The following is a 25,890-nucleotide window of genomic DNA, read 5'->3' on the forward strand; positions in this document are numbered from 1 at the left end:
TTGATAAGAAAATATCACATATAATCTTAACTCCCCCCTCCCGCCCCTTTACATTTTTCTCCCAAAAGAAATTTTTAAAAACCAGTTGTTTTCTATGGCTTCAAAATTCCCAGAAAGTTCACACCCCTCATCTGGACACTTAGAAGTATCCCAGACCACTTCTTTGCAATATGTATACTTGTGCAGCAACAAGTGCGATGTTCTGTTAGGTAGGAATTCATGCTATTGGGAAAACTGCTCTTGTTGACTTTCTGTCATAAGAGATTCTTTGTCCTGGATGACTGTGTCCCCTACTAGTTCTTATAGCTGCTGCTTCTCAGACAGAGCTCTGCACCTTGCTCTCTTGTATTCAAATATATTAAATTCCCAAAGGAGACAAAAAGAAGGCTGGTGCTGAGAAGGCCTTATTTGTGTCATAGTCAGATTGCCTTCTTTCCATGGAGCTGACTGGACTCTGCACAAGGAAGCAAAGCCTTACTTGTGAACCCCCAGGCAGGAGAGCAAGCCAGCAGCAGTGAAGTCTCATGATGGCATCATCTCTTGCTCAGCATTCCTCATGCCGTGACCAGGAGGGTCCTGGAAAAGACTGTGAACAAGCCATGGAACAGACAAGGACTCCATCTGGCAGCTCCCAGGAATAGGTGGCTGGTTGTAGCAGAGATTAAGGGTAAAGTGCCCACTCTCCCACTGCATGAGGTCTTTAATTGGCAGTACTCTCAAGAGTACCCTAGCTAGGTCCAAGTGGAATGGGCCTTGTGAAGCAGAAAAGCTGCCCATAAACGTTACCAAGGTGGGGAGTAACTTAAATGCAGGTGTGTGTGGGGTGGGTGGGTGGGAATAGCAGGTAGCAGGCAGCTTTGATTAAATACATGTGGAGTTTACCCATCCTTTTGTTATAGCAGCAGCTAGTATAGAGAGCCCTTTTGCTTCAATAAAGGGGAATTGGGCATTGAACCACAAATCCCCCTGGGCATGCACCTACCAACCTTCTTTCCCTGCACATACGGCAGGTGTCAGAACAAGTATCAGCAGAAGCCAGGATGCTGGAGGATACTACACTGAGATAAAGAATAATGAAGGCAATTCTGTAAATGTAAACAATGAATGCTGAAAGATCTGACTGCTTAGATTTTATATTAAGTTTTCTAGTATTAGGCTCCTCCTTACTAGAAATACGTTTATCGGGATCTTCACCATCTTCATCACCACTGTCTTCATGAACAGCATCTTCAGGAATAGCTTGCATCTGTACACCAGGTGCATGGGGCAACATGCGCAAATTCTCAAATAAGCGTTGCCTGCAAGGGAAATAACATGGAGAAAAGTAACTTCATGATAAAATTTTCTTTCCTATAGAATGGTTGTTTGGATTGGTTGTTTTTTAACATGCAAAATACCTAGTTGCCCCATGAAAAGAAAGGTTGTATAACATGAACACCAAAGGCAGGCAGTGCTATCAAAAAGGAAAAATACAAAAGGGTTTATACAAGCTGAGCTATCTATATTTGAAACACACACTTTTAAAAATACCACTTAGAAGTTATTGCAGGCATTCAAGTTCAGTCAAAACTAATTAGTAACATGAAATAAAAGCAAAATTTCTTTTAGTTGCTAAACCACTTAAACAATCTACTTTGACCAGATTAATTTTCAGACTGGGCTAGTAAAGTTTTCCTCACTCCTTTTTAAATATCATTTTTTACTGCTGTCAAGAGTCCAAAATCTTATTGAGCCCTCACTTTTCCTGATTCCCATAATTATGCATAACTTATGAATAAAGACATGCCTTTATTCAACACTTTGCATTAACCTATATTCACATTGGGATAGTAATACTTACTTAATCTTTTCCATATATTCTGGAGTGTTCTGGTTTGTCATATTTGATGGGCTTATATGTAACTTGAAATCTGGTCCGAAATACTCAAAGTAGTCATTGTATGGCAATTCTGTTTTTTTTTTAAGAAAAAGAATGACAAAAGCTTCTTAGAACCCAACAACAAAACTGTCCATGACCTCCAGATCATACAACCTATTAGATCACATTGTAGAAAACACTGCTTATCGCTTTCCTTCACATTACTTGATATAGTTAATGAAAAGTTAATTTATTCTTTGGATGTAATATCCTTGGCATCAATATTCAAAGACTGATATATAAATTAAGAATTTTGTACATGAAAGGTTCCCAGAAATTTACCCAGAATACAGACACCAGCTATCCTTATAAAGGAGGTTATTTTTCAGGATTCACAGAAACTCTCTACAAGAGAAATTCAAGATCTACGTGCAGCTTCAATCATGGATATGGGCTCTGTGTGTGAGAGTGTTTCACACCCCCTCCTCCTTGCCAGCTAACTGTCTGTAGGGACATGCACTGTTTAGCAGTTTTTTCACCAGTTACTTGTCAACAATATGAGCTGGATACAGCTACATACATTATGAGTATGAACACAATGCACGTGGGCTGCTAGAATTTGGGATCTGACGAAGAGAACTGTGGTTCTTGAAAGCTTATGCTACAGTAACGTTAGTCTTAAAGGTGCTACTGGACTCTTTACTTTTACTAGAGGTAGAGAGGCAACTTTCAACCTTCAGAGTCAGGCATGTTATTTCTCAAAAACTTACCATTAGGAATTTCACAGTCTAAAGCTACAGCAGTCTCATAGGTCCAACAGCGAGCAACATTACGGATGGTATATCCACCTCCTCCAAGCATCAGAAGAGGCAAGTTGAAAGTCTTCACAACTTCCACACATTTAGCATGGCCTGCCACAATGAGAGAAATTTTAAATATGTTGAAGAAATGCAAGAACTACAGAGTGGAATGAGGACAGATACAACATCTCAGTTTGGGAATCTGCTTTTCTGTTTTGCATTTATGACAGCAATTTATACATAGATTTCCTTGATGCTGTCATAAATGCAGACAAATGCATACACAGCTTAACCAAAATTAATAATGTTTTTGTTATTTACCCTTAGAATGACTGCAATGTGTATCAGTAATGTGGTTGCAGCAAACTACTGGCAATCGTATTTCATTCATCATGCCTTGTTTTAGAGCTGGTTTTCATAAGTATATGCATCACTTGATTACATACAACTAAAGTCTAAAGATGTTTAGATCGCAAAATTGGGCAATCACACGTTATATGGAACATATGTTTCACACATTTCTTTTGGAAAAGAGTATGCACTCATTACTCAACCATCACTGTTCAGGTAAATGTCAATGTGAACCACCTTCATCTGTGAACCATTTGAGGTGCAAAAAACTGTGAAGTCTCATTTGTATATACAAGTTATACAATGACCAAACTGAATGACCCATCCCTTTGGAATTTAGTTGAAAAGAAAAGAATCAGAGGGAATAAAAAACAGAATGAAAACAGATGCATCATGATTATACAGAAAATGAAATATGCTAAAGATTAATGCTTACAACTGTCTGAAGAAAAAAAACTAGCTAAGGCAAGGCACCCAACGGCTATCTGGAATTATAGAAACACTGTCAAAGATACGGCCAGGAATATTGGGGAACAGTCGCTGGTCTTGACCAAAGGGTCATGGCAGATGTTTCTGCAGGCCAGAAACAGCTTAGTTTCTCAGCTAAGCATGCCAAACAAGGAGTCTAGAGACCCAGAACAGAATAGCCTTGGAGAAACGTTAGCAATAAAGGGGTAACACAAAAACATGGTCTTTTATAGATTAGATACCGTTTAATTCATATTAATTAATACAATGTGTTGAGGCCCAGAAGTAGAAGCATCTGAGAATGACAAAAATCTCCAAACTTCACAAAAGTAAGCTATATTTCAAAGACGGGGTGTATCAAGTGAGGGTCTAAAGGTATTCATAGGCATGAGAATCTTGTAATAGTTATTTTTAAATAAGCTTTGTTATGATAAAAAGTAACAAGAATGAACTAACTTAAAAGATATTTTAAGAAGATATTGAAGTAAAGATAACTAGAGATAATAATAACATTTGATTTATATACCACCCTTCAGGATGACTTAACACCCACTCAGAGAGGTTTACAAAGTATGTTACTATTACAAAACACCCTGTGAGGTGGGTGGGGCTGAGAGAGCTCCTGAGAGCCGTGACTAGCCCAAGGTCATCCAGCTGGCTTCAAGTGAAGGAGTGAGGAATCAAACCCGGTTCTCCAGATTAGAGTCCCGCGCTCTTAACCACTACACCAAATTGATGCAGTTTGGTTTGGTAGTCCCTTAGAAATACCAAATTCCAGTGGATTCAGTGGAATTTGGGATTACTAAAACTGAAAAGGGAATACTGAATCAGAGTCAGTATTCCCAAACGGAAGTTTATCAAATTAATTTGGTTTAATTCGGTAACATTAGATAACTACAGCTGGGTTGTACCTTTGCTGTTCCTTTCCTAAGGAACAGCAAAAAAACAGTTTCTCCCCCCTTTTCCCAGATGGGAGAGGGAAGATGGGAGGGGAAGTGAAACAGAGGCAGGAGAGAGGGGGAATGAGGAAGGGATGGGGAATGAGTGGTCAATCCTTGCAGAAGCTCTCCTTCTCTGGCCAACAGGATTCTCTAGAAGGAAAGTGCCTTTTTTTTTAAACTGCCCTGCAAGGAGTTAAATAGGCAGGATTGCCTCAGAGCAGCCTCCAAGTTGTGTAGTGTGTTTCGTTTCGTCTTGGAGATTGAGACACTACCTGTCCGCTTCTGGCAGTTGGCTCTCTCTGACCTGCTGCTGGAGTGGATTCCTGCTGCCCAGTGGATTTCTGACTGCTGAGACCTAGACTGCTGCTGCACCAGGAGGACTTCTGCATCTTCTTGGTTTCAGAGTCACAGACTCAGTGGTTTTTTTCTGTCTTTAAAGGGGATTGGCCTGGTGTCTGGGAAGGATAGGGTTGGGGGAAGGGAAAAGTTTTAAGTTTCCCTTTTTTTTGCTGTGTATGTGTGTGTGTGTGTGGGGGGGGGTGATTTAGTGTGGCTTTTGTGTGTGGGGTGTGTGCACACTTTGGTTTGGCTTTTACTTATTATTTAGTGTTCATTTTGCTGCTTGTTCTTTTTTGGGTGGGTTTTTAGTTTTATCCTGTTAGGGTGCTTTGTTCTTAGGTGTTTTAGAGTTTCTGCTAATTAAATTTACTTGTTCTTCGAGGAGGTTTATGTTTTCCCCTGCTGTGGGTGCTTTCTTTTCATAGTTGGCATTAGTTGCTGTGTAAATTTTAGCTGGTTGTTCTTTGGAGAGGAGCTGTTTTCTCCTGTTGTTGGGGCTTGGGGTGCTGCGTTCTTTACAGAAGTTTGATTGGGGTTTTTTTGCTGGGTTCTGTTTTCTGTTAACATAGAAATGTGGCTTGGTTTACTGTAAGGTTTGCTTGTTGTTCTTCTGGGGGGGGGGCTGTTTTCTCCTATTGTTGAGGTCCTTCCTGTTAAACATTAATTTAAATTAACTAGCAGTATTTGAATGCACTTTGGGAATTTCAGAAAGGGTGGTGAACTTTTACAAAACGTTTTATTGGTTAGGCTAGCTGTAGGTCTTGTAAAACAAAACTGTAGAGCCAGTTTGGTGTAGTGGTAAGAGTGGCGGGTCGCTAATCTGGAGAATCGGGTTTGATTCCCCACTCCTCCACTTGTAGCTAGCTGGGTGACCTTGGGTCAGTCACAGCTTCTAGGAGCTCTCTCAGCCCCATTCACCTCACAAGGTGATTGTTGTGGGGATAACAACAACATACTTTATAAACTGCTCCAAGTGGGTGTTAAGTTGTCCTGAAGGGTGGTATATAAATCGAATGTTGTTGTTATTATTAATTTGTAGCTTTTAGAGAATGACAGAGGATTCCCCCCTCCCCTTAATAGGCTTGTATAGGAATTAAGAATGGTTCAAGTGTATTCTAGTCAAATTATATAGATAAATAGGCTGCCCATGGTGATATTTAACTATGCTTTCCCTGCCCATCTTTGCTTCCTTTGTTCCAGGCTTGGCACATTAGAAGCAGTTTTTTGGAGTTTGTTATAGGCTAACCTGTAGACTGGGTTTATGGGTATCACTTGATCCATGAAGAGGAATTAAGCTGCTGCTTGCTACTTGCTAGATAGTGCCACATACTTAAATAGTGCCTTTTAAAAAGAGATTTGTGTGTTCATCTCCAGGTTTAGACCCACAATCATTAGCAATCTTTCAGAGTAGGGGTGGGTGGGTTTTTAAAAAAACTTTTTGGCTAGGTGCTTTGGTGAATTGGTAATTTAACTGTTTAATAAGATTAGTGTAGGTTACAAGGGGCAGAAGAATGAATGACAGGAGACCAGAGAGGGGCCTTGGAGGAAAAGGTGAGGGCTAAGACCAGAGGGGTGGAAAGGAGGGCTGTGACTCTCCCCCCACCTGTGAGGAGGAGGTCCAGCACAGCTGCCATTCATCAGCCTGGTTTTTGGTGACAGCAAGACCTGAGGCGGCTGCAGGAGCACAACTCCCATAGGTGTTTGAGGCAGCAACTGGCACCAGCGTTCCCTCTAGTGTGCGCTCATGCACAATTGTGCACGGAATCTTACTTCTTGGTGCACAGGATTGCTCTCCTGGGGCCTCACCTTCCTGCTCAGCTGGCGCCCTCTGAACAGTAAGGATGGGGCAGGATTGTGCCGGGGCAGGATTGGCCCGTGTGGCTGAGGGCTCGGGGATGAAAGATGGCACAGGATGGGGCTGGGCCAGGCCCGCGCCACTGAGGGCCCAGGGATGAAGGATGGCGCAGGATGGGGCCGGGGCAGGCTTGGCCTGGGCCACTGAGGGCCTGGGGATGGTGCAGGATGGGGCCATGCAGGCTTGGCCTGCAAGGCTGAGGGCCCGGGGGTGAAGGATGGCACAGGATGGAGCCGCAGCAGGCTTGGCCCATGAGGCTGAGGGCCCAGGAATGAAGGATGGTGTAGGATGGGGCCAGGGCAGGCTTCGCACAGGCCTGTGTGGGACATTATTTTTCTCCAACCTACATCCCTCCCCTATGGTCGTCAGCTGCAAGTTATGAAATTCCTGGAGATTTAGTATGTGGAGCCCTCTCTTCGCAGGTGTGGCATAGGCAGGCCAAGAGGGGGGCAGGCCAAGAGGGGCTTCCTGCCAGTAAATGGGGCAGGGGGCCCCAGATCTGCTGTCCCTGCCCAGCCCCTTTCTCAACAGGCTCCCATCATGACCAGCTCTGGGATGTCCACAGAGATGGAGAAACTCGGTCCCTCTGGGGACGTGAGCTGCATGAGCCAGAATTCGGCAGACTATCTATCAGTCTTGAAAGTTGCTTTCCACCAATCCTCTGAGCTACTAGGCCAAGAAAGAGGTGGTCTGGCTGGACCTCTCTCTTGTGGCTTTAGAGGCTCCTCTCATTCCCTCCGAAGAGCATGTAGAGCAAGAACATCTTTTCCCATGAGGGTGACGCTGTCAGCTTGCATTACACTCGCCTGCTCCACTGGAGAGTTGAGCAGTTGGTCTTCCTGAAGGTCAACATGCCACTCTCTGATTTCCCAACTCTGGATTTCCAGGGTGAATGAGGTGAGCCCACCTAGAGGCTTGCATCTTCTGCGAGTCTGTGTTAGGGATGTGGGGAAAAATGCTCTTCCCAAGATTTAAGTTAGGTAGAAAACCAGAAGACAGTTGATCCAATTTGCACAACAAATGCACACTCTAATTTGGAACCCCCCATCCCTACACATACACTACAAAACCACCAGCCAACATTAGCATAAATATGTGCAGATAACTGAGAAAAGAGGCCCCAGAAATGTTGTTCTCTGGCCACTGGGAGGGAAGAATCAGAGAGATGTTAGGGAAAGTAGAGAATGGCACACCATGTGTCACAGAGGAAAACCCAGAGAAACACCCAAATGAAGCTACATAATGCTATTGTGTAATATAATGGATGCAATGTGTTGTTCTAATGTTAACTTTCCTCACTGCAGGGATGGGAGGGACAGCGAGTGATGAAAGGTTGCCACAGCCTGTACATCAAGACCCTGAGCCAGTGAGGGTAGCTGCAGAGATAGAGGATAACTTGAGTTTCCCAAAAGTACATCTCATTCTCACTTTCAGCTTGCGGCTGTGAGATCCATCATAAGCAACCGTTCTTGATTGCCATTGCCTTGGGCGTGAGGCTGGGTACTGCTTGGTTCTGTTCTGTGCCCTATTGGTCAAACCCAGAGCCTGGCTGCTGTGAATGACACTGATTCTGCTGGGTTAAGTTGTAAGACTGTTCGTTGCTGCAGTTTGGTTTGGGTGGAATAGATGTGATTCTCTGGTGTGAATGTTAGTCCTCATAGGGAACAATGGAGAGTGGCTGGGCAGCTTGCTCAGGGGGTGCTGGAGTTGGGGGGGTTATTTATTTGGTTCTGTTCGGTTTTCCCAGGGATGAGTTTGCAGTTGAGAGTGTGCCTTGGCTGTGGCAACCTTGCACTGGTGTGTTTGTGGCCCTGGGAAAGAACTAGGAAAATCTCCCATCATTGGAAACAATGGAGAGTGGCTGTGGGCAGTTGTTAAGGGGCACCTGGGGGGTGAAGGGGGCTTCAGATTGTTTCTGTTGGACTTCCTGCATTTGGGAGCGTGCCTTTGGCCATGGAAGCCTTGCTCAACGAGTTTCTGCAGTGGGAGTCAGTTTTGACTTTTTCCCCAAAATAAGAACAAATGGAGTGGCTGGGGGAACCTTGTTCAGAGGTTCACAGAATTGGACCCCAGGGTCCAATCTTCATAAAACTTGGGATTACAGAATTTTTTCTCTCATTCAGTATTACCAAACCGATTTTTTTTGCACATACCTATAGGTAACTTTGTATAGTATTTGAAGTTAATTAGTTAGCCAAGTATGTGAGCCCTTATTGTCATAGTTATAGGATGATTTTAAAACTTTATCAATATGGGGAGCTGAATTGATTGGGAGCTTCTTGCTTTTGACCTGCTGATCTTTGGGTAAGATTTTTTATGGGTTCAAGTAACTGCTCTCCTTTAATTGTATATGTAGTAATAATGGATGGTATATTTTTATTTTGAGTTAAACAGTATTAAAGATACAAATAGCCAGGGCTTTTTTTCAGCAGGAACATGGTGGAATGGAGTTCCAGAACCTCTTGAAAATGGTCACATGGCTGGTGGCCCCGCCCCCTGATCTTCAGACAGAGGGGAGTTTAGATTGCCCTCCACGCCACTGGTGCGGAGGACAATCTGAACTCCCCTCTGTCTGGAGATCAGGGGGCGGGGCCACCAGCCATGTGACCATTTTCTCCGAAGACAACCCACTGAGTTCCACCACCTCTTTTCCCAGAAAAAAAGCCCTGCAAATAGCTATGTTGTAATAAAATGGAAGCAAAGATTGTCTAATAGTATTATTTCTGTACTATACCTATAATGAACCAAAGGTATTGCTGAGGTGTATCTCTTGCCAGGAATTAAATGATCTGATTTAGGAAGCTAACTAAATGCCTAGGGCTTCTTAAGTGCAAGCCTATATCTGAATTGGGCCTGACCACAGTAATTCAGACCAAGTGGAAAAAGGAACGTGTCTCGATTCCTCAGGAACTATTCTTAATATTAAGCAAATTACTTTGAAAGAACTAAGCTTCAGAACTCCCCTCCCACACTTAATAGTAGTTTTTTAAAAATCCATGCATACAGAGTTGTCATTATAAAAAGGTTCTGTTTTTTACCTTTAACAGTAAGATTAAAACATCCCAGCCTGTCACCAGACAGTGAATCTGCCCCACACTGCAATACCACAGCACTGGGCTGGTACATCTCCATTACTTTGGATATAATCTGTAAAGAAGCAGATACTATGAAATTTTTTTAATTCAGTTGCATGGTATTAGCATTTTAAATGGGATTTAGAATCTACTCACGGGCTTAAATATCTGTCCATATGATTCATCATCTATTCCATCTCTCATTGGAAAGTTGACAGCATAGTATTTGCCTTTTCCAGCACCTATGTCCTAAAGACACAATAAACACAAGGACAAAGAATACAATGGTGTTAAAAGCCACAGCACAGTATGCCAGTTCGTGTTACTTAATTCAAAACTATTTGCACCCAGAAAAGTGCATAGAAACACTTAAACTGCTATCACAAGCGCATAGAAATTTGAAATAAATGTATTATTACTATATACAAAAGCAGTATCAGATATGTTAGATATGCCAGATTAAATCTTCAGATAAATCATTTGATCCATGCAGTATAGAAGAAATCAATGTACAAGGAAATATACCCAGTAGAATGGAAGGATACACATGTGACCATACGAAAGAATCAGACCCAAAAGCAAAATTAAGATTGTATTAATTTCTTCAAACTCAGAAAAGTGTGGCTTGTAGTCATTATAAGGAAAAAATATAAATGCTCTTGCTCTTTTTCACCAAAAGTGGGTATGGTGTAACACAGACACAGACAGGCAGATTCATTTTAAAGGATAACCAATTACCTGGGAATGGGGAGTAATGTCATGTGCCTGTTCGGTCAGATCCGTAAAGTCACATGCTATTACATCTATAAGAAACATGCCACAATTCACTAAATGCACAAAAATATTTGATTTTTCTCCACTCATCAACATTTGCAAGTAATTTTAAAGATCCTCTAAATATGTTAGTAGCATAACAGCTAATGTATTTTTAAAAAAGTAAAGGAAGAAGCTATTCTTACTCCTGCACAGAGAAAGAGATATTGTACAACAACATGAAATTATAACAGTATTTTCAGGAGGGTGGGTATGTTAGTTTACTGCAGTAAAGAAAACAAAGAGCCTTGTAGCACCTTATTGCTTTAATTCTAGAAAAAAAATCCTCCACACTACATATACCAAATTTTTAAATTTTTTGAGGAAACGTTTAGAACAAGACAGCTATTGCAATGTGAATCCTGGTGGATTTATGAGGTAGGATCAAGGGTATCAGTAGGTTTGAATCAGGACTGGGATCTTCCTTGTTTCATTTAAATTTAATCCATCTTGCTTTGATTTAGTGTATGGTCCCATTAAGTACACTGGTATTTAGATCTGTGTGTGCTTGCCATGCTGTGACAGAGGCATCCATCGGATGAAAGAGCAAGTACATCTGGTGTATGAATGAAAGTACATTAACGTAAGTAAATGAAAAATACACCATTTAGTCGGTCTGGGTCTTGCTTGTAGATAACTGCCCCTGAGGAAGCTCGTCAGAGCGAAACAAACGCAGCTAGCAGTTTGTTGGGAAACTTCTGTCCCAAGGGAGTTCCACAGCTGGATACTAACCTTGAACATCCAAGATTACAAGAAAGAAGAACACAGTCAGTGTTTTTGAAGACTATCGGTCCTTCAAAAACACAAGGACTTTATAAATTGAATGAAGCCGTGAGGCCACAGAGAGAAGTACCAGGAGCGACTATTTAAATTTACACGGATTGTACTGGTTTATATTTGGCTATTATATAATTGATTTATTGAAGAGTGGTTTGATGGTTGTAGATATTTATTGTATAGATATTATTTATTACCTGTTTTTGTACTATTTATTCAAAGCACATAGCACTTTCTACACTGTTTGTAAAAATGTTCTAAAAATTTCCTCAAAAAATTTGAAATATATAGCGTGGGGGATTTTTCTAGGAGTATAGGACCATCTTCTCCCACAGAGAGCCTCTTTGTTTGATACAGGCACCTTACTGCTTAACAAATTTCTTGTGCCACTGATTTTTGCGGGGCAGAACCCACTTCAAATTCACATGACTTGCCTGCATGGACAGTGTCAGCACTCAAGTCATTTCTTACTATACCATGTCTTAAGGTACTGTGGCTTGCAGCAGTTCTGAAATTAAAAGTTTTGCACTTTTCTTTTTTAATGATACAAAAACTTTTAAAAAACAGAAATTGACTCAATGTAGAGCTAATAAGCGTAGCTAACCTTTTAAACATTCCACAACTAGAAAATGAAGAGTAAATTGTATCTGAGCATATTAAACCAATTATAGAAATCAAATGATCCAGAAGCACAGGGCAATTTTCTTCATCAGCCATATTGGGCTCTCTAAGCCTCTCTGACTGACCTTGCTGAGTTGCTTTTCTTCACATTATCAGTGTATTTGCAAGTGCAACCACGTTTGCCTTTAAAAAAAATTATTTAGATCCACAGTTAATGCTGATGAACATACCTGGCATGTAACAAAAACATGCTAACCATACTTGTTGATACCAGATAATGTGAAAATAAGAACCGTAACATCTTGTAGTCCATCAAACTGAAATAAAGAAGCTCTCTCAAAGCTAGTAATACATTACTTTGGGTTTATGATTCAGGTTTTTAACTCAAATTGGGCCAGATTTGGAAAGGTTCAGGATTACTGAATCGGCCCCAGCATTGCTGAGCCGATTCAGGAATCCCGAAGCAAAGATTTCTGAAGTGATTCATATCACTTTGGGAAGCTTCGGGCAAAGTGGCAGCAGCTGTGACCACAGCACTTTTCTAGCTGTTTGCATTGTAAACAGCAAGAAAAGTGCTGCTTGCTTTCAAACTTCCTGCCCTGCCACTTTTTCCCCCCACGGGAGGGGGAGGAGGCAGCAGAGCAGGAAGTTTGAAAGCCACCCTTTTCATGCCACTTGCAAGCGGCACAAGAAGGGTGGTTTCCACATGCACCGCCACTTTCTTCACCCAATGGGAGGGGGAGCTTCAGTGCACTCTATAAAGATTCCTGGGTGCATATCCCTACATTACATGTCTATTTAAAAGGCATTCAGCACCAAGCAACAATAAAAATAGACACTGTTGCCAACAGCTAACTAGGGATGAGCATGTAGCCTGTTATTGGCTTAACAGGTTTACCTAATAAGAAGTACAACGAAAAAATGCTCATTACTAATATCATAGACTCTTATGTTGGAAGGAATCTTACAGACCATCTACTCCAACCCCTGCCCAATGCAGGAATAGCCTAAAGCATCCTCAACAAATATTTGTCCAGTCGCTCTCTGAAGACTGTGAACGAAGGGGAATCCATCACAATCCTTGGCAGCCAATTGCACTGCAGAATAACTCTTAATGTGAAGTTTTGCTTAACGTCCAGCTGGTACCTTCCCTCCTGCAGTTTAAACCCACTGTTTTGAGTACTATCCTCTGTGGCCAACAGGAACAGCTCACTCCGCTATGTGACAGCCTTTTAAATACTTAAAAAGAGCAATGTCTCCCCTCAACCTCCTCTTCTCCAAACTAAACATTTGCAGGTCTCTCAATCTTTCCTCGTAGAGCTTGATCTCCACACCCCTGGTCATCTTGGTTGCCCTCCTCTGCATCTGTTCCAATTTACCCACATGCTTTTTGAAATGAGGCCTCCAGAACTGCACACAATACTCCAGGTGGGGCCTGGGCAATGCAGTATACAGGGGGATAATGACACCCTGTGATTTGAATGTCATGCCTTTGTTAATACACCCCAAGATTGTGTTCATCTTTTTGCTGCTGCATCACACTGACTGCTTACTTAGCTTCCTATCCATCCACATTCCAAGATCTTGTTCACACACAAATTGCTACCCAGAAGTGTATCCCTCGTCCAGTATACATACATTGTATTCTTGTTACCCAAGCGGAGAACCTGGTATTTATTCAAGTTAAATTGCATCTTATTCAAATCTGCCCACTTTCCCAGTGTGTTCAGATCTCATTGAATTCTATTCCTATCTTCAAGGGTGTTTGCTACTCCTCCCAGTTTGGTGTCATCTGCAAATTTAGTAAGTAATCCCTTCACACCCTCATCCAGATCATTTATAAAAATACTGAAAAGCACTAGGCCCAGGACCAAGCCCTGGAGCACTCCACTGAAAACCTCCCTCCAATCAGACATGATGCCATTGACAACTACTCTTTGGATGTGGTTATCTAGCCAGTTCCCTATCTATCTAATCATTCTAGAGTCCAGTCCATAGTCCGCCAGTTTATCTATAAAAACATGATGATGAACTGTCAAAAGCTTTACTGAAATCCAAATAAACTACGACAGCTTTCCCGCAATCCAGTAAGCTTGTCACTCAGTCACAGTTGGAGATAAGGTTGGTCTGGCAGGACTTGTAGAGGACATATCTGTGCTGACTTCCTTGTATCACCATGTTGTCCACCAAATGCTTGCAGATTGACACCTTTAATTATCTGTTCCAGTATCTTCCCTGGGGCAGAGGTCAGGCTGACTGGCCTGTAGTTCCCAGGATTGTCCTTTTTCCCTTTCTTGAAAATTGGGATATTTGCCCTCCTCCAGTCTTCTGTCACATCACCTATCCTCCAAGAGGTGTGGAAGATGATCGACAAAGTTTCTGCAAGTTCTTTCGAAAGTTCTTTAAGCACTCTTGGGTGCACCCCATCTGGCCCAGGGGATTTGTACACATCCAATGCAGCAAGGTGCTTCTCTACAACTTCTCTGCCCATGTCAACAAGCAGCCCTGAAGCCATGTTTTGCCTACTACCATCTCTAGGTGGGCATGTTCTCTCCTTCAGGGAGAAAACTGAGGCAAAGTAGGCATTGAGCCTTTCTACCTTTTCTCTGCTCTTTGTCAGTTTCTCCATTTTCATCCAGCAATTGGGGTATCGCCCTCTTCGTCTTCCCTTTGGTCCTCATGTATCTAAAGAATGTCTTTTTGTTGTGGCGACCCCCCATCCCGGCCAGTCTCAGTTCATTCCGAGCTTTGGCCTCTCTGATGGCTGCCCTACACTGCCTAGCTACCCCTATATATTCTCCTTTGGGTGCATTTTCTTCCCTCCATTTCTTGAACATCTCCTTTCCCCTCCTTAGCTCATCACAGAGCTCTCTGTTCATCCACACTGGCTTCTTAGATCCTCCGCCGCATTTCTTTCCTGATGGGGTGACAGCTTGAGCCTGCAACAGCTCTTCTTTTAGGAAAGCCCACCCTTCACTTGTTCCTTTCCCTTCCAGCATTCCTGTCCATGGAATAGCTCTCATTGTATCTCTAAGTTTATTAAAGTTTGCCCTACTAAAATCTAACCTGTGAGTCTGGCTACAAACTCCCTTGGTACCCTGCAGCAAAAGAAGTATCTCAGAATATAATTTCATTGTTCCATTATGTACGTACAGGCAGTATGAAACAGGAAAAATAATGGTGCTCTAGACCAGAAATTCCCAAGTTTTTTGGTATGGTGACCCACCAGTCTAAATTTACTTGGTATGGTGACCCATTTAGCTAAGGATTTCTGGCTCCCTAGATGAACTACAATCATGGTGCCCATATAATCCAGCATTCCATTTTCTACAGCAGCCAGCCAAATATTTTTGAAAACAAAAATCACACAAAGGGCAAGGGTGCAGCTTCCCCAGTTATGAACCCCAAGAAAGCAGTACTCTGAAGTACACAGCCGTTGCTATTAAGGCTACATTCCAGCCCTTGACCACCTTCTCCTCCATTAATTCTTCTAGTGGTCAAAGTGTCAGACAAGGACCTGGGAAGTCCAGGCTCAAGTCCCCATTCTACCACTGAAGCTTGCTGGGTGACCTTGGGCCAGTCACACCCTCTCAGCCTAACCTACCTCACTGGGTTGTTGTGGGGATAAAATGGAAGAGAGGACAACGATGTGATTGCTTTGGTTCCTCACTGGGGAGAAAGGCAAGGTACTGAATGAATGAATGAATGAAACTCAGAGCCACTTGCTCTAGTAACCATCAGGACACATTAAATTTTATTTAATTCCTTATTCTTCAACATGCATATGCAGCAAAGAAAAAAATACCAACTAATGTATTACATTGACCTGACTTGGATGAGCCAGGCTAGCCTGATATCATCTGATCTCAGGAGCTAAGTAGGGTTGGCACTGGTTAGTTCTTGGATGGGAGACCACAAAGGAAGTCCAGTGTAGCTATGCAGAGGCAGACAATGGCAAAGCACCTCTAAAGTCTCTTGTCTGGAAAATCCCAGCAGGGGTTGCCTATTTTTGATGGCACTTAACTTTCCATCTAAACTTAGAAGACACAAATGGCTCTTTTACAGCTGGGAAAGAACCCCTATGTATGGGAAGGTAAATACTACTCAACAGCTGTTTGTTCAAAACTGCTTAACAGTGAGCACTATACCACCTTCAGAGTGGTTAAAGTGCAGATTTTCATTAGCGCTTGCTCTGTGATAAGAGGAAAGATTTAACCCACACATTATTGTTTGTCTGAGGAGGGAAATTAAGATGTTTCCATTACAGCAACCAAGTCTGTCCATAAAACACATCACACATGGGGGAGACGGGATGGAAAACAGGATTATTACAAAGAGTCTTCTCTTCTTCCAAGTGGAGAGTTCATACAGCTCTCCCTGAAGTCAAGTACCTGAGACTGGGGGCCTTTCTTTGTTGTCTCCTCCTCTGCCAGCCAGGCTGGAGTTGGAGTTTGAGGAGGCATGCCCAGGGGACATCACAATGACAAGGTGTGCAAAGATGACAGCAGCAAGGGGATCTATGTGGTACATCTCCCACAGCAGGTAGAGAGCAGTGAGCTGAGAAAGAGGTTGTTACAAAGGGAGGAGAAGGCAAGATTGTGAGAAGTTGGCCAAGAGGAAGAGGAGATAAAGAAATCAATGCAAAGTGCAGGAGTAGCCATTAAGGAGGGTTGGCTTGTGACCCACTTTCGGAGCTTTCGTGATCCACTTCTGGGTCCTGACCCACAGCCTGGGAAGCACTGTTTCTAGACTTTCTGCAGCCCACTCAAGCGTCAATAAAAGTGGCAAAAAGTTTTGTACCTCAAACAACAAGAATATCTATATATTTCTATTCTTGGGAAAACAGAAATCTTCTCTGGACCTCACCTACGGTATTATACACTTGTTTAGATCCACAGTTAATGTATGGCTAGAATATATGTGTGTATATGTACTAATGTTTAAATTTTTAGATGCGAAATGTTTCTACTGACTTCTCTATTGCAAAGGTTTGACACCTACAGGTTTGATAGATATTCTAACTGTCACACTGTTATGAGAAAAATATAAACATAGATTACTTTTGAGTTATTGATATACAATCCCAAAAAACTACTTAAATTAATACAGTGTTAGTAGCATTAACTAAAGTGACAGCTAGAAAAATAAATTTAGTAAAGGTAGATAGTTAAAATGTATTAGAATATAATGAAAAACAACTGCCCAAGCAGTAATAAAACTCACAGCAATGTTAAAAATGTAACAATGTGATTAATTATAGATCTTTCTGAACATTTATTAATATGCGTTAAGTAGAAAAACAAATGGGAATCAGGTTTAAAAACATTTGCAGAACACTTGTTTAATTAAATTTTATCTTTATGTTTGAACTCACCCTCAAATCCCCTGTGCCAGGGAAATATTCACCATATTTATGGAATGATACTGTCATTACACGATCTGTTGTATAAAATGCTTCTTCAACACCATCACCATGATGGATATCAATATCAATGTATAGTACTCTTTGGTGGTATCTGAGGAGAGGAAACAGGCAGACTTTAATAAAGTAGTGCCAATGAAACCCATTAACCCACTACATTCCTTTGGGAAAGCAAAAAGATCATCTAGTGTCAGATTCTACCTAGGTGTCCCTTTCCATTTCTCCAATAAGTTATCAGCAACTGGCAGCCACTGCAAACAGCTAGGTAGTCTACTATCTCAACAGTAACTGAAAACAATGTATATCAGTCTTCAGGAGACGGTCATCCATGCAAACGACTGCATCTCAGCAACGCCAATAACTTGATAATCTATTACAGCAGGGTAAAATCAGAGTGTTGCTTTAGGGTTTAGCTTGAACTTAAATTTCACAGGATCCCTCTGAATGACTTTTGTTCTTTCACTTAGAGAGAAACCTTGGAATATGCCTGTTTACTTTGGCACATTTTTATTTAGCAGTTTTAGAATTGAGATGGTTTTACAATTAACAGAATGTCTTTAATCTTACACTCGCCCCCCTCCAAAGATACACAATGAAAGTTTAAACGCTACGTGAGGTACAGGTGTCAAGAAAGATCTGGTTAATGTTAACATCAAGCCTACAGTCCACTTTTCTAATACTTCTACACGCTAAGTTTCATTTGTTGCTTCAGCATGAACTTACTTCAGTAATTCAAGAATGGCAAGCACAATATCATTGACATAACAGAAACCAGATGCCTCTGATTTCTTAGCATGATGAAGTCCTCCAGCCCAATTAACAGCCATGTCTGTCTGCTGTCGGTTCAATTTTACTGCTCCAGCTAAAGAAGCATTGTGGAGAAAAATAAAATTTAAAACAACTGGTAGGAATGAAAACAGATAATACACTCCATTGTCTGTTATAAACAAGACCAACTGTTTCATTGTTACACATCATTGTTACACACCTCAATTCTACTCTGGATTTTAAATGACTTTTTAGAATCTTCCAAAATCCTGAGGTGGATGGCCCAGGCTAATCTGAGCTCATCAGATCTTGGAAGCTACCAATGCTGGCCCTGGTAAGTACTTGGATGGGAGACTGGCAGAGAAGTCCAGGGTCCCTATGCAGAGGTAAACAATGGCAAACCACTCTGTTTGTCTCTTTCCTTGAAAACCCTAAAGGGTTGGTGTAAGTTGTCTGCCACCTGAAAGTACTTTACATACACACAAAGCTGGGCAAAATATGGCATGCAATATAATGAACTGCTAACTTTCAACAGATATTTCTATATTTTTCAGTGAAAATTTTTACTTTTGAGTTTTTATTCTAGCTTCCTCATTATCAACGAAGCTATAAAAACAGATTATTTTATTACTTCAGTATTAAATGTCAAAATACCTTCACACCAAAGACTTAGAAAACAATGGTCACAAATGTCTAGTCTCTTTAACAGGCCTTTAAAAGTAAATAACCCATAAAATAATCCTGAAGAGGATATACCTACCCACAGAGCCTCCTGTAGACAGCTGGCAGAACTCAAACAATCCATCAAATACCGGACAGTCTTCACCAACATTAACTATGTAAAACAAGATTATTAATATTTAAGTGTTGCTATTGAAATGTGTGCATTAATACTTTTAAAAAAAATCTTGAACACAGTCAACATTGATAAAATTTTATTTCACTAGTTGAATAATGTAATTAATCTCAGCTTTATGATAACTATGAATCTGGGCAAAAAAAAAGTTTACAGTGAGGTAAGTATTGATATGCTCTAAGGAATTTGAGTGACTTTTAGCTGGGTTCATAACTTACAGTAGCATCATTTAACAAACTATACTTATGATGTTTTAAATGTGTAATTACCAATACTTATACTCAATTTTCTTTTAATTAATGGAAAGCATTTAATTAACAATGATACAATTCTTTGATGGTTTATCAAAGAATTGTATTATTAATTAAATCAGTTCATATTGAAATTAAACATTTTAGTGCAAGTTAAGTAATAAGACTAATACTGCAGCTGTTCCCTATGTTGTTTGATATCCAGATAATCTAAACTGTAGCAAAATTCTCTGTACACCGGGTTGATTCACATGCGACACTAAGGCCAAATCACATATAACACTGGCCAGTTGCAAAACCATGCACTCCCCAATGGGTCTGTGCACTTCTTCCTCTCTCATAACATTATCTGGGTGAAACTGTAATTAATTCAACCTTTAAATGGAAGGCTGAAATCAGTTTCTAGTTTCAATGTTTGGTTTAAGAGCTGGAGAGAATTAATAGTTGGAGTTGATCATGATTACACTAGTACATACATGACGTTGTTCCATAATTAATGCTAAATGGTGAAGTGGGAAGGGGAAAGAGGATGCAAGTCTGAGCAGGATAGGCGAGTGCCCAGAGGGTACTTCCAATGACCAATGCAATCAGGCAGCATTACATTGGAAGCAGATGTAAAGCTGAGCCTTAAAACCAGTATAGTAGGCAAAAATTCAGAACAACAATAACCCAAAGGCAAAATGAGCAAATTTTTATATTAAACTAAAATAGAGGATGAAATAAAACTTCTAATCCTTACAAAGTAAGCAATGTCGTTGATATTATGAATCTTTGCGGGTGGTAAATGCTTAGACGCTTTTTGTTCATCAGATAATATGGGGGAAAGAGTGGGGAAAATATCTGGGGGAAAGAGTCTTTTTAAAAGTTTGCATTTAGTGCACATTACAAACTTACATCTCTGCATCTGTTTGCTATATTCAGACATATTGTCGGGTCTTATCGAGCGAAGAAATTTAATGTATTCATCACTGTGGTATTTGGTCATTTCTTCTGCTGTAGCTTTGTGTGGCCGCTAGTGAACAAAATGGGTCCGATAAAGAAAAAGCTGTAGCAATATTACATATATTTCTATTTTAAGCAAATTTGATCACACATTGTTTCTATCACACTTGCGACAAAGTAGTTATTGCATGATTTTTACAGTTACCACAAGGCTGTGGCAATGTGTCAATCACGTAAGAACTTTATCTAGCATTATAGTTTTCATCCACAGGCTTGGATCCAGCCAAATGTTTCTACAGCATAAATATTTCTTGCATCCAACCTCCTTTCCCACTGCAGCCCACAATGCTCTCAAAATGCTGCTGCTTAGGGCCAGAAGCAGCATTTCAGGGGACATTACTGGATGCAGTGGGAAGGCAGAAATGTTGGACTGGATTCAAGTCATAGAGAAATATGTATAGCAAATGAATTAGCTATTTGCCAAATCCTTATGAATGCTATTTTTGATGTAGGATTTTCACAGGTATTTTGATAGGTATTCTTCCAAGACAAAGTCCCACCACCATCAACCTTTACCACCTTTTCCCACTGTTAGTCTGCAATATCAGTTTCTTTGCAGAGTAAGAAAATGAGCCATTACATTAAAGAAATCCATTGTTCTCAGAAATTGCACAACTTCTACTGGGTTTCACAACTGACTGAAATAATAATGTTATAGCAGAAAGGCTCAAATTAACTGATAAAGACCAAGGTCATGAAAAGAAAGGAAGTTCTAGTTCTAAAAACCTTCTATTTGCAGAAAAATGAACAGAGTTTTGATACACTTTAAAGACTAACAACAATTTACTCCAGCTAAAGCTTCTGCAGACCAGAGCCCACTTCTTCACATACAATTAGATTTCCATTATGGTGTCATTTTATATAGGAGATATGAAAAAACAGTAGCTAAAATGGTTATAACCAAGGCTATTGTACTTTGGTCACATCATGAGAAAACAAGGCTCACTGAAAAAGACAATAATGATAAGAAAAGTTAGAGGCAGTAGGAGAAGCAGAACGAACGTGAGATGGATTGACTCAAAGAAATCCATGGCCTTCAGTTTACAAGACCTGAGCAAATATTAATGATAGGACATTTTGGAGTTAATTAATTCATAGGGTTGGAAACAACTTGACAGCGTATAATACGCACACAGGAAAAAACAAAGAGCAGTATGAAGGAGCCAGGAAATCCAGGAAGTACTGGGTGAAATTGAAGTTATGTAAAATTCAAATCGTATTAAGAAAAATACAGAGATAATTCACTAGTTATGCTAAGCTAGTTAACATCTGTGATGAGTGTGGACTCCCAGGTATTGTTGTCATCTAATGAGATTAAAACCACGGTCTTATTCAACCCAACGGGGAGGGGAAGAGGTATATGCAGATCACAGAACATAAAGTAATTTTTTAAGGTGATACAAGACTTGTGTTTATTTTTTGCTGCAATAGTAGCATGGCTTAACCACTTGACTTTTTTTCCTGTTTGCAAATCTTCCTAAAAGATAAAAAAACATGTTGAAGCCTTTTGCCTGAATGTGTGTGATTAACCGTAGCTGTTATGTTAGGTAACATTCACATTTCTCCAAAGAAAGCATGCCAAAGACAGAAAGCGAAGCCAAAAACTTCTAATAATAATTCAATTTTTAAGACACCGCAATAGTCAAGAATACTTCCAAAGATGCTCTACTTTATTTGGCCAATGGAGGAAAGATCTGGAAGATTAAACATTCTTTGCGTTGGATCTTGCAATTCATTGGCACTGATGGTCACCAATCCTCCTGGCTTTCCCCTCCCTGCAGCAGTCCTTTCTAACCTTGGGAAAGTTTATTCCTCAGGGGTGTAGGGCCCACGTAGAGCAACAGCCACATAGACTGGGAGGAAGAAGAGGGTAAAATCACTTTCTCCTGCCTCCTGTACGAACAGGATGATGGGAAAAGGTGTTGAAAAAAGAAGAAAGTGACTGTTTCCCCCATTCCCCTCCCCACTGTAGGATCCTGACCAGAATGGCTACTAATTCATATGGGTCCTATGATCCCAGGAAATGTGATGAGAAACAGCTGTGGGGGGGGGGGGAAGGGGAGAGCCAAGAAGACTGGCAATTTTTGTGTGGTCTGCACAGGTTCCTTGTGCTGGACCCAACTCATTGTTCTGAATCTTTATAAATAACCTAAACATGTGGCACAATTAGCCCAGCCGTCTGTAGCCATGTTTGCTTGGGTTAACTACCTCTCTGTGACAAACATTTCTCCCGTTTATTGTCTACACCACAAAATATTGATCTGAAATTCCAAACTAAAAGAAAATTAATCAGAACTAGCATGTGTAAAAAATTATTTATCTGACTGTATTTTATCAATAGTCATCAACTTTTAAATGATGACACTGCAGGGGTATACTCACATAAATTTCCATTTTCCTGTATAAACCATAATTTAGCAATAAGTTATGTGTCATACGAATCCTGTGAGGCTTCATTGGGTGTCCTTGCCCATAGTAATAATTCCCTATATCACCTAAAAAAGAAATAAAAGAATCATAGTTCAAAACATAATCATGACTTTTTTCAGGTTTCATTGGTTAAGACTTGCTTTCTTTAGTAAAAAAAAAAAAGATTCACAAGACAATCCTCATCTCATTCCACTCTGTCAAGCATTCCTTCACTCATTTGTAGAGGCACTCCAAATTTCTGAAGCACAGGACAAAATCATAGCTAAAATCTAGCACCTCCTTCATACCCTTCCTGCATCACACTGGTGATCATAAATAATGGAGGACTACCACGACCAACAAAATGTGTGAACCTACATTTTAAAAGAGCACAGTAATACTCTAGTGAGGATATCTGACATCTTGACTTTTTTAAAAAACTGTAATCACTGACTTCTTAGCACAATCAGAATGGTGAAGTGTTTAGAGCACTTAACCGGGATCTTCAAGAACCAGGATTGAATCCCCTCTCTGCTATGGAAACCTGATGGGTGTCTTGGGCCAGTCACACACTGGCTTGACAACACAGAATTTCAGACTGCTAATTATACAGCGAGAACCTAATAATGTCCATTTTTCTTTCTCAAAAGCCAAACCTTAATTATCTCCCCTAGGGGCCCAGTTTTCCCCTTAAAAGCTCAACAAAGACTAGTGAACAACAAAGGAGGTGGCTGCACCTGCCTGTCAGTCTCTCTTGGCAGTTCTGGAACTTCAGATAAGCAAAAGCAAAAACAAAATCCTACTTCTGAAGAATAAGTTATCCACTATACTCCCCACCTTTGGCACAAAGGCTACAGCTCACCAGCCCAAAACTATCCATGCGGTATACACAGAATGCAAAATATTGCTTGAGAATACCTTTCTGTCTTCTTCTCAAATGTAACTATCAAACACACTTATCCAAGTTTACTCCTTCTCACCACTTCTAACACACGTGCTTCTTTGGCTGTGATGCTACTAAGCACATTTATTTGAAGGCAATTCCCCAAGAAAAAACGTTCAGGAGTGAAACAATTCAAACATTATAGCTAACATATCCATTAATGTTAGCTTCTGTTGGACAGAAAGTATGATTTTATGCCTTGTCTCTCTCAATTGATAAAAAAAAATGCTGGAACTACTTTTATGATGTCTGAGGCAGAATTCTCACCTTAAATTCCTGTCACATCACGATTCAACAAAGCAGTTCCCAAGCCCCTTAAATAGACCTTTAGATACTGAGAAAGAGGCCACTTTCTCCCCAGAAAACACCAACAATATCCTGCACAATGATCAGGACCAGGACTGCTAGCAAACAACTGAAACTGCTGCTTTAGTAAAGGAGGGTGGCACAATTTCAACAAAAAGGGATGGAGTTCCCTTTTGTACAGAAACTCTGGATGTTCAATTCTGTGTCATTGCCTCAGCAAGGCAGTTCTCAGGACTGATCTAATATTGTCCCTTAAATGTACCAGGCAACACAAACCACTTAAAGAGTATAAAACTACTTTCACTAAATTGAAATACAAACAGTGCCTAAACGCTGAGAACAGTCACAATTCCACTTTCCTAAAAGCAACTAGATTGAAACTGTCATATCTACAGAACAGCATTCAATTTGTGTTGTTCATGCAAAAACACTGTCTACTGGACACAGTTCACATTTTCCACTTATCTGAAGCATTCAGAATGCCTTCAGATACAGAAAACTCTGCCATATGTATTGAGAAAATTTTACCGAGCTCTATATCCTTATAATTGCCCAAGAATTGAGTCAGGGATGCTATGTGGCCTCATGTGAAGAACTGTGAGCATCTGGACTGAAAATGTTCAAAACAAAAAACAAACCAATACACACAAACTAAAACAAATTATCTGCAGTGTTGATCTCAGACCCTAGGAGGAGACTATAGTGAGAGAAAACCTCATGTTTTCATGATATACCACAATATGACAGCAAAATTCTACGTTTAGTTGCATTTGTCTCTTAATTTTTTACACAGCATCTTTATGAACTTCTGCAATGAGGGCAAACAGCCAACCAACACAGGCAACATCATAGTCTAGTAATCCCTATTAGCTAATCCAGAATATCTTCATAAAACTGCAAGAAGAGCACTGCTGGACCAGACCAGTCCATCTACTCCAGCATCCTCTCTTAATCACCAACCAGTTACTATAGAAGGCCAACAACAACGAACAGTGGTCAAGGCCTTCCCCTGAAGTTGCGTCCTGGCACTGGTATTCAGAGGTTTACTGCCTCTGAATGTGAAGGTTCCTTTTAGTCACCATGGCTAGTAACCGCTGATAGAACTATCCTCCATGGAGGATATCTATAGCCTCTAATTCCATATTTATTATCTTTTATTCAACTTGATTTATACCCTGCCTTTCTTCACAATAAAGATTCAAAGCAGTTTATATTATTCTCTTCTCCATTTTATCTTCATAACAATCCTGTGAGCTAGGTTAGGCTGAGAGTGTGCGACTAGCCCAAGGTCATTCAGCATACTTCCACAGCAGATCAGGGGTTTGAACATGGATCTCCCAGATCCAAGTCTGGCACTTTACTCAGTATACCACAGGGGCTCTCTTTGTCAGAAGTTCAAAAATCTGTAGGGAAACCAATGCACAGATGCAAAAGGAAACAGACTTTTCTGTTTCCAACCAACAGACATGTGTTTCTTCTTCTGAAGAATATACAAAGTTCTTTCTTTGACAACTAGCGTGGTATAGTGGTTAAATATGTCAGACTAGGACCTGGGGAGACTCAGGTTTGATTCTCTACTCTGCCATGGAAACTTGCCTACCCACACACTCGGTCCATCTTCAGATGACCCAGCTTTAGGTGCCCCCACCACCTGAAGCTATACAAGTGGCACCCCCAAAAAAGGACCTTGGATTATGGTGTCAAACTTTGGAGCTCCTTCCTCAGGGAGATTCATCTGTCTCTGTCTATCATTCTCTTTTGCCAGAGGGTGATTTTTTTTTAATTTACTTGGAATATTCTTGGTAACTGTTATTGGCCCTCCTCCCTGGTTTTGGTGTTACAAGTTTATATGATTTTATTGACTTATTTTATATATTACTTTAAAATCTGTTCTAACGTGTAACTCTTTTAATGCTTGGGGACTCTATCTGGGTAGAAAGGCAGCGTAACATTGTTTTAAAATAAATTAATAGAAGTTCCGTGGCTCTCCATTTCTGTTTGGTTTTTGTTTAACAGATTAGAAACTCAGTATCTGT

General features: G+C 40.6%; 1 protein-coding gene across 1 annotated transcript in view; it reads right to left on the minus strand.

Moving 5' to 3' along the window:
• Nucleotides 1-25,890, minus strand: part of HDAC2 (histone deacetylase 2) — a 33,932-nt gene that overhangs the window by 6,978 nt on the left and 1,064 nt on the right. The window contains exons 2-11 of the mRNA XM_054976299.1: nucleotides 22,579-22,691; nucleotides 20,089-20,206; nucleotides 18,848-18,922; nucleotides 18,043-18,181; nucleotides 17,272-17,413; nucleotides 9,843-9,935; nucleotides 9,651-9,759; nucleotides 2,629-2,769; nucleotides 1,841-1,949; nucleotides 1,168-1,298 (exon numbers count right to left, since the gene is read on the minus strand). Coding sequence (XP_054832274.1) covers nucleotides 1,168-1,298; nucleotides 1,841-1,949; nucleotides 2,629-2,769; nucleotides 9,651-9,759; nucleotides 9,843-9,935; nucleotides 17,272-17,413; nucleotides 18,043-18,181; nucleotides 18,848-18,922; nucleotides 20,089-20,206; nucleotides 22,579-22,691 — 1,170 coding nt within the window. The remainder of the gene's footprint in view (nucleotides 1-1,167; nucleotides 1,299-1,840; nucleotides 1,950-2,628; nucleotides 2,770-9,650; nucleotides 9,760-9,842; nucleotides 9,936-17,271; nucleotides 17,414-18,042; nucleotides 18,182-18,847; nucleotides 18,923-20,088; nucleotides 20,207-22,578; nucleotides 22,692-25,890) is intronic.

Source organism: Eublepharis macularius, chromosome 1 (assembly GCF_028583425.1).
Source record: "Eublepharis macularius isolate TG4126 chromosome 1, MPM_Emac_v1.0, whole genome shotgun sequence".
NCBI classification, from domain to species: Eukaryota; Metazoa; Chordata; class Lepidosauria; order Squamata; family Eublepharidae; genus Eublepharis; species Eublepharis macularius.